The sequence below is a fragment of the Acomys minous genome, assembly GCF_964271855.1.
Source record: "Acomys minous genome assembly, chromosome: 20".
In the NCBI taxonomy this organism is placed as follows: Eukaryota; Metazoa; Chordata; class Mammalia; order Rodentia; family Muridae; genus Acomys; species Acomys minous.
In genome coordinates, this window is record NC_140502.1 from 10,152,041 (window position 1) to 10,168,926 (window position 16,886).

Genomic DNA, 16,886 nt, shown 5'->3' on the forward strand with positions numbered 1-16,886 from the left:
CCAAGGTACCCTGGAAGTTAGTTTCCAGATCAAGAGAAAGCCTACGGTTTCTAAAGGTAATAACCCCGCAAACACACCAAGAGGAGGACTCCCAAACGTGACCACAATGGCCACACGCTTTTCTTCAGGACACCTGGGGTTTCAGAGAAGACTATATATAATTCAGATTGTATCGTGCTCTCCTGGCATGCTGAGATTTTGTAGTCCAAAACGTGTAGCTCCACTTGGTTTGAAGGTTTTATAATAGACCCAACAGATAAGAGCACCTGGGTTCGGCTGGAGAGATGGCTTAGAGGTTGAGAGCACTGACTGTTCTTCTAGAGGTCCTGAGTTCAATTCCCAGCAACTGCATGGTGGCTCACAACCATCTATAATGTTAAATGATGCCCTCTTCTGGCCTGCAGGTGTACATGAGGGTAGAGCACTCAGAAGTGATGTGCTTTTAAAGGTTTGGGATTGAATTCTCTCCTATATGCAGCATCTGGACTTCGTGTGGAGAATGAATTTCTTTCTGTTCCTTAGTTGGAGGTGTCATTTGAGGGGACCCAACCTTTCAGGAGGCTAATAATCTTAAGATATGCTTCTTGTAAGCTCACATTCGTGTAGGGTCACAGGCACACCATCCAAGGACACTGGATCTCCTGTAGGAAGAGTTACAGGCTATTTGTAGCCATCTGACATGGGTGCAGGCAACTGACCTTGGGTCCTCTCGAAGAGCAGCAAGAAACTCTAACCATTGAGCCATCTCTCCAGCTCCAGAACTACATCTCTCTCCTTTTTTTTGGGGGGGGGATGTTTCAAGACAAGGTCTCTCTGTATTAGCCATGGCTGTCCTGGACTCGCTTTGTAGACCAGGCTGGCCTCGAACTCACAGCGATCCACCTGCCTCTGCCTCCCGAGTGCTGGGATTAAAGGCGTGCGCCACCACGCCCGGCCAGAACTACATCTCTTTTGTTACTCATTACGCACTGTAGCCTTCGCCGTTTCCAACCCTTCTTTATTTCGGGTTCTTTAAATGCTAATACCTCCCTTCCAACCCACCTGCCCTAGATAGGAGAGAAGGGAGACTTAGGGGAACAAGAGAAGTAGATCTTGTTGCATTCAGTTCCTGAGAGTGATTCCCCTGGCGTAGTCGGCAGGATTTCAGCAGACCAGCAATTCCACCAAAGTTGCTGCTGGAACCTGCAACAGTAGCCCGTGCCCAAAGCCCCTAAGCATTCTGGGGCATCTCGAAGTGGAGCGATAAACAGCCAAAAAGTGCCAAGACCCAAAAAGCTCCAGTCTCCTGTTTGGGGTATATATATTCTCTCAGAGTCTGTACTAGGATGTTTTTCAGCTGGCAAAAGTCAAGCCCCGCTCCCCCCCCCCCCCCACACACACACACAAAGTGGATAACCATCACCTGTTCTCTGACAAGTCTGTTCCCCATCCCACACTTGGGATCAAAACAAAAACATGTTTACATCCACTACAATACTCATTGGGACGTTTATGCTCATGCTGCCAACACACATGGAGGTCAAAGGGCAACTTTACAGGAATTGCTTGTCTCCTTCCACCATGTGGGGTCCCGGGGATCCAATCCAACCCAGGTGACAAAGCTTGGGGGGCCACACTGCTGAGCTGTGCCCTGCGCCCTGGAATCACATCTTACAGATCTATCTACTTGCGTCTCATTTGCTTGTTTTTATTGTTCCAGCGCTTGTTTATTGTCATCCTTTTATTTCTCTTTTAGTTGACTGGTGGTTGGTTGGTTGATTTTGTTTTTTGGTTTTGTTTGTTCTTTTTTTTTTTTTTTTTTTTTTTTCAAGACAGCGTCTCTCTACTTATCCCTGGCTGTCCTGGGACCCACTCTGTCGATAGGCTGATCTCAAACTCAAGAGCAATTCACGTGCCTTTGACTCCCAAGGGCTGGGTTTAAAGACACGTGTCACCACCACCCACGTTATTTTTGAGTCGGGAATCTCACGTAGCCCAGGACGGTCTTGAACTCACTGTCCAGCCAAGGATGACCTCGAAATCCTCCCCCTCCCAAACGCTGGGATTACAGTCACTCACCATCACATCTAGTTTAAGCAGAACTGGAAAGTTAAACTAGTGTCTTCCAGCCATCATGACTTGAAAAATCTCTTTAATGACAGTTAGAGGGCTCTCCCAGGCAACCATGGAGCTGTCAGTCAACCCCGCACAGCCAGCCACACACGGCAACAGCCCTGAAGAACTCAAACAGATGCCTGGGGAAGTCTTTATTTTGAGTTACAGACGGCACACGCTCCAGGCGACTCCTGGGCTCCGTACAGTGGGGGCAGCGTCCGGGCAGTTTCACTTCCAGCGACCTCCAACGCGACCCTTCCCGGCCCCCTTTCGGCTGTGGGAGAAGAAGGTGGTGTCAGGAAGAGGCTGTGAGCCTCCAAGATAAGCTGCACACAGCATGTTTAAACTTCAGGAAGTCCAACAAATACCCACCCCCACCCCCCACCCCCACCCCAGAGGAAGACAGGAGCAGAGGCCAGCTGTTTCTTTCTTTTTTTTTTTTTTTTTTTTTTTTGCACTACTGAACAGAGTCAGAGCTTCACATGTGCTAAGTAAGTACTCTACCACTGAACTACAACCCTAGCCTTTCACCGGGAGGTTCTGGGTAGTGGCTCTACCACTGAGCCATTGCCCCCCCCCCTTGTATGCCACTCTTTCAGATAATGCCCAGTAATGGTTGGTGGCCAAGTGGGAGTTGACTTTCTTGGGTTAGTTCAGAGAACTCAAGCAAATTTATAAGTAAGGGCCTGGATGGTGAAGGAAGGGTGAGGTGAAGGTGGTGACACGCAGCAGGGCTCAGGGAGGCAGCTGGAACAGCACAGAAAAGGCTAGAAAAAAGAAAGAGGCAGCCGGGTGTGGTGGCGCACACCTTTAATCCCAGTACTAGGGAGGCAGAGGCAGGTGAATTGCTGTGAGTTCAAGGCCAACCTGATCTACAAAGCGAGTCTAGGACAGCCAGGGCTACACAGAGAGACTCTGTCTCGAAAAGAACAAAGAAGAGGAAAAGGAAGAGAAGAAGGAGAAGGAAGAGGGCAGGGAGAGAGGGAAGGGAAGGAAAGAAGAAAGAAACACAGAGAGAGAGAGATGCTGAGCAGGAAGCACAGAGGAGCCCGGACATGGTGGCCCTGAAGAAGATGAGGCAGGAGGATTGCCAAATGTTTGAGGACAATCTGGCCTATATAGCAAGGATATCTAAAAAAAAGAAAAAGAAAAAAAGAAAAGCCATGTATGATGGTTCTGTAATTTCTGTGCTTGAGAGGTGGAGGCAGACAGGTGTCAGGAGTCCAAGGCCAGCCTCAACTACAAATGAAGTTCCAGGCCATTCTGGCTTACAGGAGACCTTGTCCTAACGGTAAGAAATAGAAAGGAGGAAAGCAGGCAGGAGAGGGAGGACAAAGAGACAGAAAAAGAAGGAGAGGGGCCAGTGAGGTGGCTCAGCAGGCAGAGGTGCGTGCACCCCATACTTAAGACCTGAGTTTCATCTCTGGGACCCACATGATAGGAAGAGAAAACCAAGTCCTCCAAGTCACCCTCCGAGCACACTCGCCATGGTGGGTAGTGCACAACCGCCTGTAAGTCAGCTCCAGGGGATCCAAACCTTCTGTTCTCCATGGGCACCCGTATATACTACATAACACACACACACACACTCACACACATACACATACATATGCACACACACATTCACTTACATACACATGCACACACACATAGATACACACACATGCATGCACGCACCCATACACACACACACATGCACACACACCCATATACACACATACTTACACATACACAGATACATACACATGTACACATACACTCACATACACATACATATACACACACATGCATGCACTCATACACCCTCACACACATATACACTCACACACACACACACACATACACTCACACACACTCACACACATATACACTCACACACACACACTCACACACACTCACACACACTCACACACATATACACTCACACACACACATACACTCACACACACTCACACACATATACACTCACACACACTCACACACATATACACTCACACACACACACATACACACTCACACACATACACTCACACACACTCACACACATACACTCACACACACTCACACACACATGCATGCACTCACACACACTCACACACACTCACACACACATATACACAGAAACATATGCATGTCTGAAGAGATGGCTCAGATGTTAAGGGCACTGACTGAATCCTGAGTTCAATCCCAGCAACCACATGGTGGCTCACGACGCCCTCTACTGGCCTGCAGGCCTACATGTAGGCAAAACACTGTGTACATAATAAATAAATCTTTCTTTTTAAAAAAAATTTAACTCAGAAAGGGTGGGAGGCAGAAACCTAAGAGCTGATAAAGAGGAGCAAGAGATTGTAGTATAGACCAATAATCCCAGCGCTAAGGAGGCTGAAGCCAGAAGATCAGGAGTTCAAGGCCAGCCTCAGCTACCTGGCGAGTCTGGGCTATGTGAAACCTTGCCATAAAAATGAACAGTCTGACTCAAAAGGCAGAACTGGCCAGTCATGTCAGTCATTGCAGCGTTGCACTGGCCTGAGGCAGGAGGATCTGCTCACATGGTCAAAGTCAGCCTGGGCTACATAGGGCGTTCCAGGCCAGCCTGGGCTACAATGTAAGACTTTGTCCCAAAACAATAAACAAACTAAACAAACTAAAATAAATAAATAAAACCACAGACCAAAAAAAAAGAGAAAAGTATCTCAGGGAGCAAGGCACAAAGACAGAACATGCCAAAAGGGCAGTGGTGTGCAGGGGCCACAGAAGGAGGGAAGGACGGAGGGAGAGAAGGAGGGAGGGAGGGTGGGAACAGAGTCTTATAGCCGGGCGGTGGTGGCGCACGCCTTTAATCCCAGCACTCGGGAGGCAGAGGCAGGTGGATCGCTGTGAGTTCGAGGCCAGCCTGGTCTACAAAGCGAGTCCAGGACAGCCAAGGCTAACACAGAGAGACCCTGTCTCAAAAAACCAAAAAAATAAAAAATAAAGAAAATGAAAGAAATCACCAAAAAACTTTTAAAAAGGGGGAGGTCTTATGGGGATGCTTGGGGTGGCACTTACAATTTCTGGGCGTGGCTGATGCGGTTGTACAGCACATTGATCTGCAGAGCGAGAAGGATGGAGTGGATGGATGCCCAGCCGCACCCCTGACTGCCACCCTTTCACCCCGCCTGTGCCCGAGAGAGGCAGGGTCCCACCTCGTATTTCTGCTGCTTCAATTTCTCCATCAGGTCAAATTTCTCTGATTCCAGCTGGTGGATCCATTCTGACAGTTCCTGGGCCTTCTCCCTGGCGAGATGAAAAGGACCAGGGATGCGGCGAGCTCCGGACTGTGTTCTGGGTCCAGAAAGGTTGAGCTACCTACCTACCCCAAGCCACACAGCAACTCTCTTCGGCTTTGGTATTGTTGGTGTGCACTCTTGTTAAGATAGAAGGCTAAAGGTTTATAGCTGGGTGGCCACGTTCCTTTCTGGAGGTCTCCAGAGGAGAGAAGAAAGTGACGGCTGAAGCCCTAGAGTGAAACTTGTTGGTTTTTTATTACGTATGTATTTATTTATTTTGTGTGTGCGAGTGTGTGTGTGTGTGTGTGTGTGTGTGTGTGTGTGTGTGTGTGTAACCCAAGCCTGGCCTCCAACTCAATATACAGCAGACTTTGAACTTTCTTTTTTCTTTTCTTTTCTTTTTTGTTTTGTTTTGTTTGTTGTTGTTTTTTGTTTTTTTGAGATAGGGCTTCTCTGTGTAGCCTTGGCTGTCCTGGACTTGCTTTGTAGACCAGGCTGGCCTCGAACTCTCAGCGATCCACCTGCCTCTGCCTCCCGAGTGCTGGGATTAAAGGCGTGCGCCACCACGCCTGGCAGATTCCTCCCTCCTCTACCTCCTGAGTGCTGCAATCGCACCTAAATGCGGGAGGAGGCACTATGAATGCCAGACAGCACAGGCCATCCCAGCCACAGGACAGCTTGCATCTGAGTGACATCTTGAACAGAGAAAGCAATGGTAGCCCAGAGAAGAAGTGCCAGGCGCCTAAAGTAATACGGGCACCAAGGCTCAGACTCAGAATGTCGCCCGTGGAAACCCCGCGAGAGCCGCCAGCACCTACCGGAGCTGGTCCTCGCCCATGTAGTCGATATTCAAGGGCTTTTTCCTCTCGGACAGGATCCTGAGTTTCATCTCCCGGCCGGTCTGCCGTTTCCCGCGCTTCTGTTCTGCCTAGAGGTGGGGAGGGGTCCCAAGCAAGGGATGGAACCTGGAGGCTAAGTCCACTTAGGGTCCTGCAATCAAGGCCAGTGCCTCCACCACATGCGCAGAGTCCACCTTCAGCCCTCCTCCCTCAGACCCAGGGACCCAGACGCCCGCCCTCCTCCCTCAGACATCGGAACGCGGGGCCGCACTCTTCTTCCCTTACACCCAGACACCACCAGAAGGCATCATGGACAGAGGATGGATAGAGCCTGATGGGCAGGCGTCCTTCCCCCCCCCCCCCCCCCCCACATACGTGCCACGTACTATCTAAAGCGACAGCTGCCCTGAATGGGATCCAGGCTCAGTCATCCTCCTCAGGCCCAGCGCTCTGAAGCTTCTCTCCCCTTCGTCTCGTAAATGCAGACCGCCCCCCCCCCGGGCTTCCATAGGCTAGACTCACCTTGACCAGGTAGCCCCCAAAGTGAGCCCCCATGTTGGACAGAACCTTCTTCTTTTTGGCATCGTCCTCTGCTCGCTTCTTTGCTTCCTCCTCCTCCTTCCTCATCTTCTCTTCCTGTGGGGACAAAGGGGTTCGCTCCGTGTGATCCTAGAGACCGTAGGGAGGAAGACCCCAGCCTGGGAACTTTGACTTGGGGGCCACGGAGGAAGAATCCACTCCGTAAGTTGATATAAAGTTCAAGCTAGCCTCAATCAAATTCCTCTCCTGCCTCAGCTTCTCCGCCACTGGGATCATAAGGTCTGCGCCCACCACACGCGCTCAGTCTTGGTGCTACGGTTTCAGTCTCTTGATCCTTTTTATTTGTAAGCACTGTTGGTCCTTCCAATAGAAAAATCCTTACGCTACACACTACGGGGGACTTTCTGAGAACCGCAGAGTATACCAAACGTGAGAAATGAGGTATTCTTCCATAGGGAAGGGACAGACACCCACCGCCAGCTTAGCCTGGCGTTCCCGCTCCTTTTCCGTTCTGAAGCGCTGTTGCTCGGCTCTCTCTGCACGACGCCTCTCCTAGGGGTAGAAGGGAAAGAAGAGTTGGGGGGCGGGGCGATTGGCCCCTCCTCCAAGTCATCCCTCCACTAGTAGGCAACAAGCAAAATATGTATGGTTTCTTTCATCTTATTTCCTTCTTTAAGGCAGTCTCATATAGCCCAGGCTGGACTCGAACTCGTGGCAATCCTCCCGCCTTGGCCTCCAAAGTACACACTGGAGTGCAGCCACCCAACGTCCCCACTGTTTCTCCTAGAGACCCCCAAAGCACTGAATGAAGGGAGGTAAGCGGGCGTGGGTGGGAGGACTCGAGGCCCCAGGCTTCCTGGCTCACGATGCGGTCTTTTAGCGCAATGAGCTCCTCTTCCTCCTTTTTCCGCTGCTCAAAGTGCACGTCGATGAGCGTCTGCAGCTCCAATAAGTCTTTCTCCATGCGCTTCCGGTGGATGTCCTGAAGAGGGAGCCCGTGAGACCACCAGACAGGGCCCTATGGCCCGCCCTTCCCCCTAGGGATGATTGACAAGCAGCTGGGACCGTTTCCAGCATTTGTCAGCAAGGAATGCTTTGCTGACAACAGGGCATTGGGATTTGGGATACATCCAGGCTTTTAAAGGAGGGAGCAAAGAGGGGCACCTGTCCGAAGGCGCCAAGGATCCTGCAGCTGAGTCTGGGGTAGGGACACCTGTCACTTACATCAAAGTCCACACGCTCCCCTTCTGGAATCTTCGGGGGGATCAAAGGAGGCACCACGGGACGGCTGTGTGGACAGAAATGGATAGAGTTCATCAGCAGGCTGGCCTCCCTCACCTACCTTGCCACATGCTGTTCAAAGTGACAGCTAACCAACCCCCTGTGTCCGTGTGCATACCACAGTCAGAGAAATACGCAGTTTGAATATGTTGGGTTTGATAAAACATGTAAGACGGTTTGTTTTGTCTGTTTTGACATACTTGTAAAACGGGGGGGGGGGGGGGGGGAGGGGCAGGACCTGGTGACCCAAACCTATCATCCTAGATACTTGAGGGACTGAGGCAAGTTCAAGGCCTCCCTGGTCTAGAAGGAGTCTAAAGGCCATTCCTGGAAACTTATGAGATCCTGCCTCAAAATAAAGAGTAAAGACAGGACTAGGGATGGAACTCAGCTGTAGAGCCCCTGCCTAGAATCCCCCAGTGAGGGGCTGGGGTGTGGCTCAGTGGTAGAGCACCTGCCTAGAATCCCCCAGTGAGGGGCTGGGGTGTGGCTCAGTGGTAGAGCACCTGCCTAGAATCCCCCAGTGAGGGGCTGGGGTGTGGCTCAGTGGTAGAGCCCCTGCCTAGAATCCCCCAGTGAGGGGCTGGGGTGTGGCTCAGTGATAGAGCACCTGCCTAGAATCCCCCAGTGAGGGGCTGGGGTGTGGCTCAGTGGTAGAGCCCCTGCCTAGAATCCCTCAGTGAGGGGCTGGGGTGTGGCTCAGTGGTAGAGCACCTGTCTAGAATCCCCCAGTGAGGGCCTGGGGGCGTAGCTCAGTGGTAGAGCACCTGCCTAGAATCCCCCAATGAGGGGCTGGAGTGTGGCTCAGTGGTAGAGCCCCTGCCTAGAGTCCCCCAGTGAGGGGCTGGGGTGTGGCTCAGTGGTAGAGCCCCTGCCTAGATTCCCCCAGTGAGGGCCTGGGGGCGTGGCTCAGTGGTAGAGCCCCTGCCTAGAATCCCCCAGTGAGGGGCTGGGGTGTGGCTCAGTGGTAGAGCCCCTGCCTAGAATCCCCCAGTGAGGAGCTGGAGCACTTGTCTAGAACACATAAGGCCATAGGTTGAATCTTTGCATTAAAAAACAGGCAGGGAACTAGAGAGATAGCTTGGCAGTTAAGAGCACTGGCTGCTCTTCCAGAGGTCCTGAGTTTAATTCCCAGGAACCATGTGGTGGCTCACAACCATCTATAATGTGATCTGATGCCCTCTTCTGGCCTGCAGGTAAACACGCAAATTTAACACTCACATAAAATAAATAAATCTTTAAAAAGAAAAGAAAACAAATGTATTTGAAAAAAAAAAAAGCAGGGATAACTTAATAAGCAAAGGCCCAAGCACCAAGCCAGATGGTCTGAGTTCCAGTCCCTGAGACCCACATGGTGGAAAGAGAGAAATGACCCCTGTAAGTCATCCTTGGAACCCCACATTTGCGGCATGAACACACCTTTGTGCTCACACACTCACACACAAAATAAATAATAAAATATCTTAGTGTTTAAAAGTACTGCTTTTTTTTTTTTGCACATACTCCAAGATACTTTGCTTTCTTTTTAACTGCTTTTCTTTTATTTTATGTGTGTGTATGAGGCTTTGCCTGCTCTCTCTAGAGCATGTGTATGGCCAAGTGTCCACAGAAGCCAGAAGAGGGCATTAGATCTCATTAGAGACGGCTGTGAGCCACCATGTGGTTGCTGGAAATTGAACTTAGGACCTCTGGAAGAGCAGCCAGGGCTCTTAACCTCTGAGCCATCTCTCCAGCCCACTTTACTTTCTTTTTAACTTTTTCTATTTAACATGTATATGGCTGGCCGGGCGGTGGTGGCGCACGCTTTTAATCCCAGCACTTGGGAGGCAGAGGCAGGTGTATCTCTTTGAGGTCAAGGCCAGGCTGGTCCACAAAGCGAGTCCAGGACAGCCAAGGCGACACAGAGAAACCTTGTTCTCTGGTGGGGAGAGGGGAGAGACCAAAAAAAAAAAAAAAAAAAAGACAAAACAAACATGTGTATGGCTAAGTGCCCACAGAGGCCAGAAGAGGGCATTAGATCCCTGGGAATAAAGTTACAGATGTTTGTGAGCCACCACAGGGAGTCCAGAGGGACTGAACCTAGGACCTCTGGAAGAGCAGCTAGTGCTCTTAACCACTGAGCCATCTCTCCAGCCCAGGGCTCATGTATGCTGAGTTCCATAAATGTTAGAGATTTATCTTCTCTAAGTAACTTAGTGTCGTGTGCCTGCCCCACCACCACCAGCAGCTGTGTTAATACTTTGCCGTTGGCTGTTTAACATATTTAACAGCAGCGGCTCATGGCTGTAACAAGAAGCATGCCTGTATGCTCGCTCGGGACACCTACAGCTTCTTTATATAGCTGTGATTTAAGAACGGCAAAACCCACAGATGCTGAACTTGGAATTACCAAGCCCTACTGCGCTGAGGATGCAGTGATTATGTGCCCGGCTGCTCACACTCTTTCCCAAGACCCAAGTTAGCAGAAGCCTCCTGAATAATTCATATGTCACCACACGCCATGCCTTGGCAGGGTTCATCCACTTCGTGTCTCTATGGTCCTAGGTTGTCAATCCCAGAAGCCCTTGGGAACCGCCCTTCCCTTCCCTCCTCTCTTCCCGGGCATCTCTCTAACTAGCCCGTTCACTCTAGACGCTTAACCTGGGACCTCTCTGGTTGTGCTCCTTCCTAATAAGGTCTCTCAGACCTGGCCCTAACGTCACCACGCCGGGCTTCCTCTTAGCTCAGTGAGCTTTGCACAGCCTGCACTGGCCTCTCTGGTTTAACCATACTCTCACAAAGACCCGCATCGGGACCGACTTTTGTATATAACCACTAACTTTGAACACAAGACATGGCTTTCCTTGCCTACAAGGTACCCAACGCCTCCTTCAACTAGCAAGGTCTCTATCCATTAGGATCCAGGTATTGCCTCCCTCCGGAAGCCTTCTTTGAGTGGCCTTGGCCCAACACAGAGCCCCTCGCACGCCGTTCTAGAACCTAGACTCTTACTCTAGCTGACCTGTCTCACAAGGTAGTTCCTGAATTCCCCCTGGGAGAATTAATGCTAGCTGTTTCTCTGCCCTTTCAGGTGCCCTGTCTCTCCAGGTGAGGGAGCAAGAGAGGACAGGCTTATGACCCACGCCCAGCCTGCAGCACCTCACCTGGGTTTGGGGCGCTCTTCTTCTGGTGGCAATGGGGGAAATACAAAAAGAGATAATTAGCAAGATCTGGGTATAGAAAGGCTTGGTACCCCCTAAAAGGAAACCCCAGGGAACCTGAGAGTCCAGTGCAGGGGGAGGAGGAGGAGGAGGGGAGGGAAGGAGGGCATTAGGAGAGGAAAGGGAAGTTGAGGTGGGCAAAAGGGAGGAAGAGAGTCACTCGCATCAGATATACATTCTGCATTGGTGTGGGGACACCCCCTCCCCAATTTCTGAAAGCCCAAAGAGACCAAACTCGTGGAATATCTCCAATTATATCCTCCCTGTATCCTGCCTTCCCCGTCCTACCCAGCAATGGAAGGGACCCCATTGCTTCTCTTCAAGAACCCTCAGACCTCTGCCCCACCTCCCCCCCCACTTCTTACTGGTACCCTAAAATTCAAGTTCCTCTTAGCTCATGCCTGTAATCTTACATGTGGGAGGCTGAGGCAGGAGAATTGCTCCGAGTTCAAGGCCAACCTAAGGTGTATAGTGAGCTTTAGGCTTAAACTACAGGTTGAGACTGTCCCCAAAAGAAAACAAAAACAAACCCCCCAAAAAAAACTAAATAAATAAGCAAACTGAGCGTGGCAATGAATGTCTGTAATCCCAACACTCGGGAGGCTAAGGCAGGGAGGTTGCTGCAAGTTCAAGGCCAGCCTGGGCTACGTCAGCTCCTGTCTCAAAAACAAAAAAAAACAAAAAAATAACGTAAGATTTAAAAGTCCAGGCCCCAACCTTCGAATGTATATAGGGGAGAAATATAACATACATGGTCAGGGGCTAAAAGGAGAGGAGATGGGGCACCTCTCCGCCAACACTCAACTTCTCCAAGATTGGAACGAAGACTTACACAAAAGGGTTCCTTTAAGGAAGGGAAAAGGTTAAAGGCACACAAGGCAACTTCCCTTCACGGCCACCAGAGGGTGCAGGGCCCTAGGGGCTTAAAGGATCCGTCTGGGCCGGGCCGGTTATCCAAGAGCCAATGGGTGATGATGGATTGCAGACCTGATGATATCGATATCGGGGGTCCCCAGACACCCCGAATCAATCCCAGGAAGCGAAGAAGCTATGGTTACCTCGCTCTGCCACCGGCTCCGGCTCCTCGGAGGCTGGGAGGGGCGGGAGGAGAAGCGAGAATTGGGAGGTGCAGGGGAGGGGCAGCCACACGGGAGCGGGAGCGTAGAGGGATGGGGAGAGAAGCGAGATGCTGTTAAAGAGAGGACCCAGGATCTTCCAGCCCAACACAGTGTCCCTTCCTCCACCTCCGCCCCAAGGCCTACTAGGACCTGTGGGAGTCAAGCCTCACCTTCCTCTTCCTCAGCGGCTTCATCTGGAAGGGGTGGGGACATACACAGAAGAAGTTAGGAGCTCTGCGGCATTGACTGTGTACCAGAGACTCAGGGATTAGTCCCAGCTCTCTGCACTCACACGGGAAAGGTGAGGCCCCAAGGTCTTTTCACCCAGATCAAGAGTTCCGGTCTCCATCCCTCCTCCCTCAGACCTAGGAGTCCAGACCCCAGCCACCTCCTTCAGACCTGGGAGTCCAGGTCCCAGCCTCCTCCCTCAGACCTGGGAGTCCAGGCCCCAGCCTCCTCCCTCAGACCTGGGAGTCCAGGCTCCAGCCTCCTCCCTCAGACCTGGGAGTCCAGGCCCCAGCCTCCTCCCTCAGACCTGGGAGTCCAGGCCCCAGCCTCCTCCCTCAGACCTGGGAGTCCAGGCCCTAGCCTCCTCCCTCAGACCTGGGAGTCCAGACCCCCAGCCTCCTCCCTCAGACCTGGGAGTCCAGGCCCCAGCCTCCTCCCTCAGACCTGGGAGTCCAGACCCCCAGCCTCCTCCCTCAGACCTGGGAGTCCAGGCCCCCAGCCTCCTCCCTCAGACCTGGGAGTCCAGGCCCCCAGCCTCCTCCCTCAGACCTGGGAGTCCAGGCCCCAGCCTCCTCCCTCAGACCTGGGAGTCCAGACCCCCAGCCTCCTCCCTCAGACCTGGGAGTCCAGGCCCCCAGCCTCCTCCCTCAGACCTGGGAGTCCAGGCCCCAGTCATAGAGAGGAGATTGGGTTAACAAGATGACCCTCTGAGCTCCAGCTGCAAATCCAACAGGGAGCACTCCCACCTGCTGCTGTGCGGTAGGGATAGGGGAGTTCCCGGGAAGAGCTTCAGAACATCCCACCCCCACCCCCAAAGTTGTGCTGAACTGCCCCCACTTCCCCTTCAAGGAGCCAGCTTCCTCCTGCGTCATCTAAGCCAAGACTGAAAAGGGCCTTCCCTTACCCTCTAGGCTGGCCCGCTCCCCGCCCTCAACCCCCACTTACCTTCTGCCTGCTCCCTAGACACACGGACAAGGAGAGAGGAGGGAAGAGAGGACAGTTAGACATCTTGGCATGGGGTGATCTCCCCACATGGCAATCCCCCAGCCCGGCCAGACTGCATCACTCACTCCTCGTATTCTTGATCTTCAGTGTCTGACATCCTGGAGTGGCCTGCAGACCAGAGAGAGGAGGCTGAACACAGTGCAGTAGGTTCCCGAGGAAGAGGGTCGGTCGGTGCCTGGACTCTTGAGTCTGAGGGAGGTGTGATGGGATCAGCACCCCAGGGTCAGAGCAGGGAAAGCTGGCACCCAGATAAGTGAGACCAGACCAAAGAGGCCAGGCCTAGCTCCACACCAAGCCCGCATACTTTGACCCCCCTCGTCACAGCTGTCTTCTTTTGTCCTGTGACAGGTCCCTGAGAACTTGATCCCAGCAGGGATTAGGAGATGTTGGAAAAGGGACAGGTTTTAAGACAATAGCTGTCCCCACCCCTAGTGCTATTCTGGGGGAATGTCACAGACAGGAGAAACAGAGGACATTTCCCAATAAGGAATTGCAGAAGCGGGGCTCCCCCCACCACTGCCCCTCTCCTACCACAGTCCCCTTGTTCGCCTCAGATTCCTCCCGTCCTGTCCTGTCACTCTTTCCCTCCCCACCCCCCTGCATTCCGCAAAGGGGGTGGGTGTATCAAGAGCACCTTCATCCGGACCGACCCCCGAAAGACCTTAACTCCCTCCCCCAAACTCTGCCTCTTGGGGCCTGTAGGTCGCCAGATTGAGACTGTTAAAGCCCCTGTGTCTGCGGGTTCTAAGATCCAAATCCTATGGCCTTGTTATGTGAGACCAAGAAATCTTAGCGCCTCTAGACTGAGCACCCGATCCACGCTAGTACATGGACAGGCACTTACATTCTATGACCGGCAGGATTTTGTGGGGGCTTTGGAGTATGGTGTTGAGACAGGGTCTCATATAACACAAGCTAGCCTTGACCTCACTATGTAGCCAAGGATAACCTTGAACTCCTGATTCATCTGCCTCCCAGCCTGCCCCTGTCTGACCTCCAGGTATAAGACCTCAGAATATAAGATGCTTAAAAAAGACCTGGTACCCAAACTCAGAGGTTCCTCTCACAGCACCCTCACTAACGGTGCCACCCTTCCTAATAGTTGTTTGCTTCTTTCTCTGTTTTCCAAGACAGGGCCTCACTGTTTCTCTGGTTGTCCCTAAGCCTGTAGATTCTGAGCCCCTTCCCAGTTCCTCACGCCTTGAGACTTCCCAAACCCTAATATGTGGGGGTATCTGCCCTTCTGAAATTCCTCCAGCCTCTGAAACCTCCCCCCCCCCCACAATTTTACTCTGTTTTGAGACAGTATGATTACGTAGCCCTGGCTAACCAGAACTCTTTGTAAACCAGGCTAGACCTGAACTCATAAAGATCCATATGCTTCTGCCTTCCGAATGCCTCCTACACAATGTTAGGGAGAGTGCCCCCAGATTCTGCAACCCACAAATCCTACCCCTTCACCCTTCACCCCTCAAGTCCTCCCACAGCCTCAGGCTTAGCCGGGTAGCTGCTGCCTATAATCTCAACGTGGCAGAGGGGTTACTGCGAGCTCAAGGCCAGCCTGGGCTACACAGTGAGCCTCTGTCTCAAAGGAGGAGGAGGAGGAGGAAAGGACAAGAAGGAAGAGGAGGAGATCCTGCCCCGACTGTTGTCACACTTGGTTACCACTCCTGTTATGCCCACTTCCCAAAAGACATCAGTGAGAAGAACTCAGAGCCCGGTTACCTAAGGCTGGGTCCTCAGATGCCGTAGAGGGAGTCTGACGCTTCTGAGGACAATGACGCACCCCCTGGGTTTATAGGTAGATGCTCAGCCCCGCCCCAGGCTGGAGGAGAGGGCGAGGATTCCTCTGGTCAGAAACCATCCCCCATGCTCAGAGCCTGCTCTGCCCCCTCTGGCTCCAGTTTCGGGGTCCAACACCTGCCATCTGCTTCGAGAGAGCCCTGCTGCATTCCATCAGCAACAGCCTAGAGCCCAGGCTAGGTCAGACCACCCCCACAAGCTCTCTGAGAGAACCCAACAGTTCCCAGTGCTTTGGAGTCCCTATAACTGGAAACAGTACAGGAAAAGGGGGCTTAATGGCAAAAGGGAGGGCTCTAAGCCACGCTTCCTGCTTCTACCTCTGGGTGGCTTTTCTCAAATTTCTCCTCTAGCCTGTCTCTGGTTTCCATCTGCAAATTCCACCTCTTTTATTTTTTTTTCCCTGTTCCTCCATCTCTTCCCCTCTGTGTCTCCATCCAACTGTCTCCCCCACCCCCACCCCCACCCCCTGGCCTCCCCACCCCCACTCCTTTGTCTGCCACCGGGATTCCACCACGGTGACAACAGGCGGCTAAAGCTGGGAAGCAGGTGTGGGGAGGAGGGAGAGGATGAGGTGTCGGGCTAGAGAGCCCTCACCCTCCCAGCCCCTCCCCGCTCCATCTGACACAGATCTTTTTTAGTATCCTCCCACCCACCCCCTTTCCAGCCAAGCCATGACCTTGAACTCTAGGGGAGCCAGTGCCCAGAAAAGTAAGCGCCCCTGCCCCCCCATCTGTGTGGGTTTGTGTCTGTAGGCGTTCTGGGCATTCATTTGCTTCCCATCTTGGGGTTGATATCTCTCATCTCTCTCTCTCTCTCTCTCTCTCTCTCTCTCTCTCTCTCTCTCTCTCTCTCCCTCCTTTCCTCCTTCCCTTCCCCCTCCCTCCCTCCTTTCCATGGACTGCTGTGAAATTCTGGATAGTTTTTGTTTCTTTTGTTGGGGGTGGGTGGGAGATAAAAGATTTGACATGAGAGACGTACCATGTAGCAGGTCTCGTGTAGCCCAGGCTGGCCTAGAAATCGTTATGTAACTAAGGATGACCTTGAAGTCCTGGCCCTTTCAGCCTCCACCTTTCAGTGCTGGAATTAACATAGTTTCTCCGCGGTTTTGCCCTTGTGTGTTTCTGGGGTATCTCTGCATATTCATCTATACCTCCGTTTTTCTGTATCACTTTGGCTCTGCCTCTCTGTGTCTGGGCCACGTGTCTGTATTTATCATTCCTTTTGAGTATCTTGCTTTGCGACTCTGCGCTCCCTCCCTTTAGTTTTCTATTTCTGGGAGGGGGGCGAGTTGTGGGTTTTGGTTTGTTGGTTGGTTGGTTGGTTGGTTGGTTTTGGTCTGAGTTTGGTTTTGGGTTTTTTTTGTTTTGGGGGGGTTTGCTTGTTTGTTTGTTTGTTTGTTTGTTTCACTGTTTAAGACAGTTTTATTAAAGCAAGAATTTTTTAATCCAAATTACGTTTCCTTGCTTAGTCATCAATTCTGCTACTTAAAACAGAACTGACATCCCA

At 52.0% G+C, this 16,886-nt stretch overlaps 1 protein-coding gene across 2 annotated transcripts; it reads right to left on the reverse strand.

Annotated features, from left to right (window-relative positions):
* Positions 1-2,231: 2,231 nt before the first annotated feature.
* TNNT1 (troponin T1, slow skeletal type) lies at positions 2,232-12,314 on the reverse strand. Of its 2 annotated transcripts, none has more exons than XM_084770363.1 (10): positions 12,285-12,314; positions 11,170-11,191; positions 7,970-8,033; positions 7,611-7,727; positions 7,220-7,297; positions 6,728-6,841; positions 6,185-6,294; positions 5,283-5,373; positions 5,146-5,186; positions 2,232-2,368 (listed from the first exon to the last, which is right to left on the reverse strand). In XM_084770363.1, exons 4-10 carry the CDS (start codon positions 7,707-7,709, stop codon positions 2,323-2,325), a joined length of 579 nt encoding a protein of 192 aa, XP_084626489.1. In that variant the 5' UTR covers positions 7,710-7,727; positions 7,970-8,033; positions 11,170-11,191; positions 12,285-12,314; the 3' UTR covers positions 2,232-2,322. The 2 variants fall into 2 exon arrangements, with proteins under 2 accessions (XP_084626489.1, XP_084626490.1); XM_084770364.1 differs by having other exon boundaries at positions 11,170-11,188; positions 12,285-12,313.
* Positions 12,315-16,886: the final 4,572 nt, after the last annotated feature.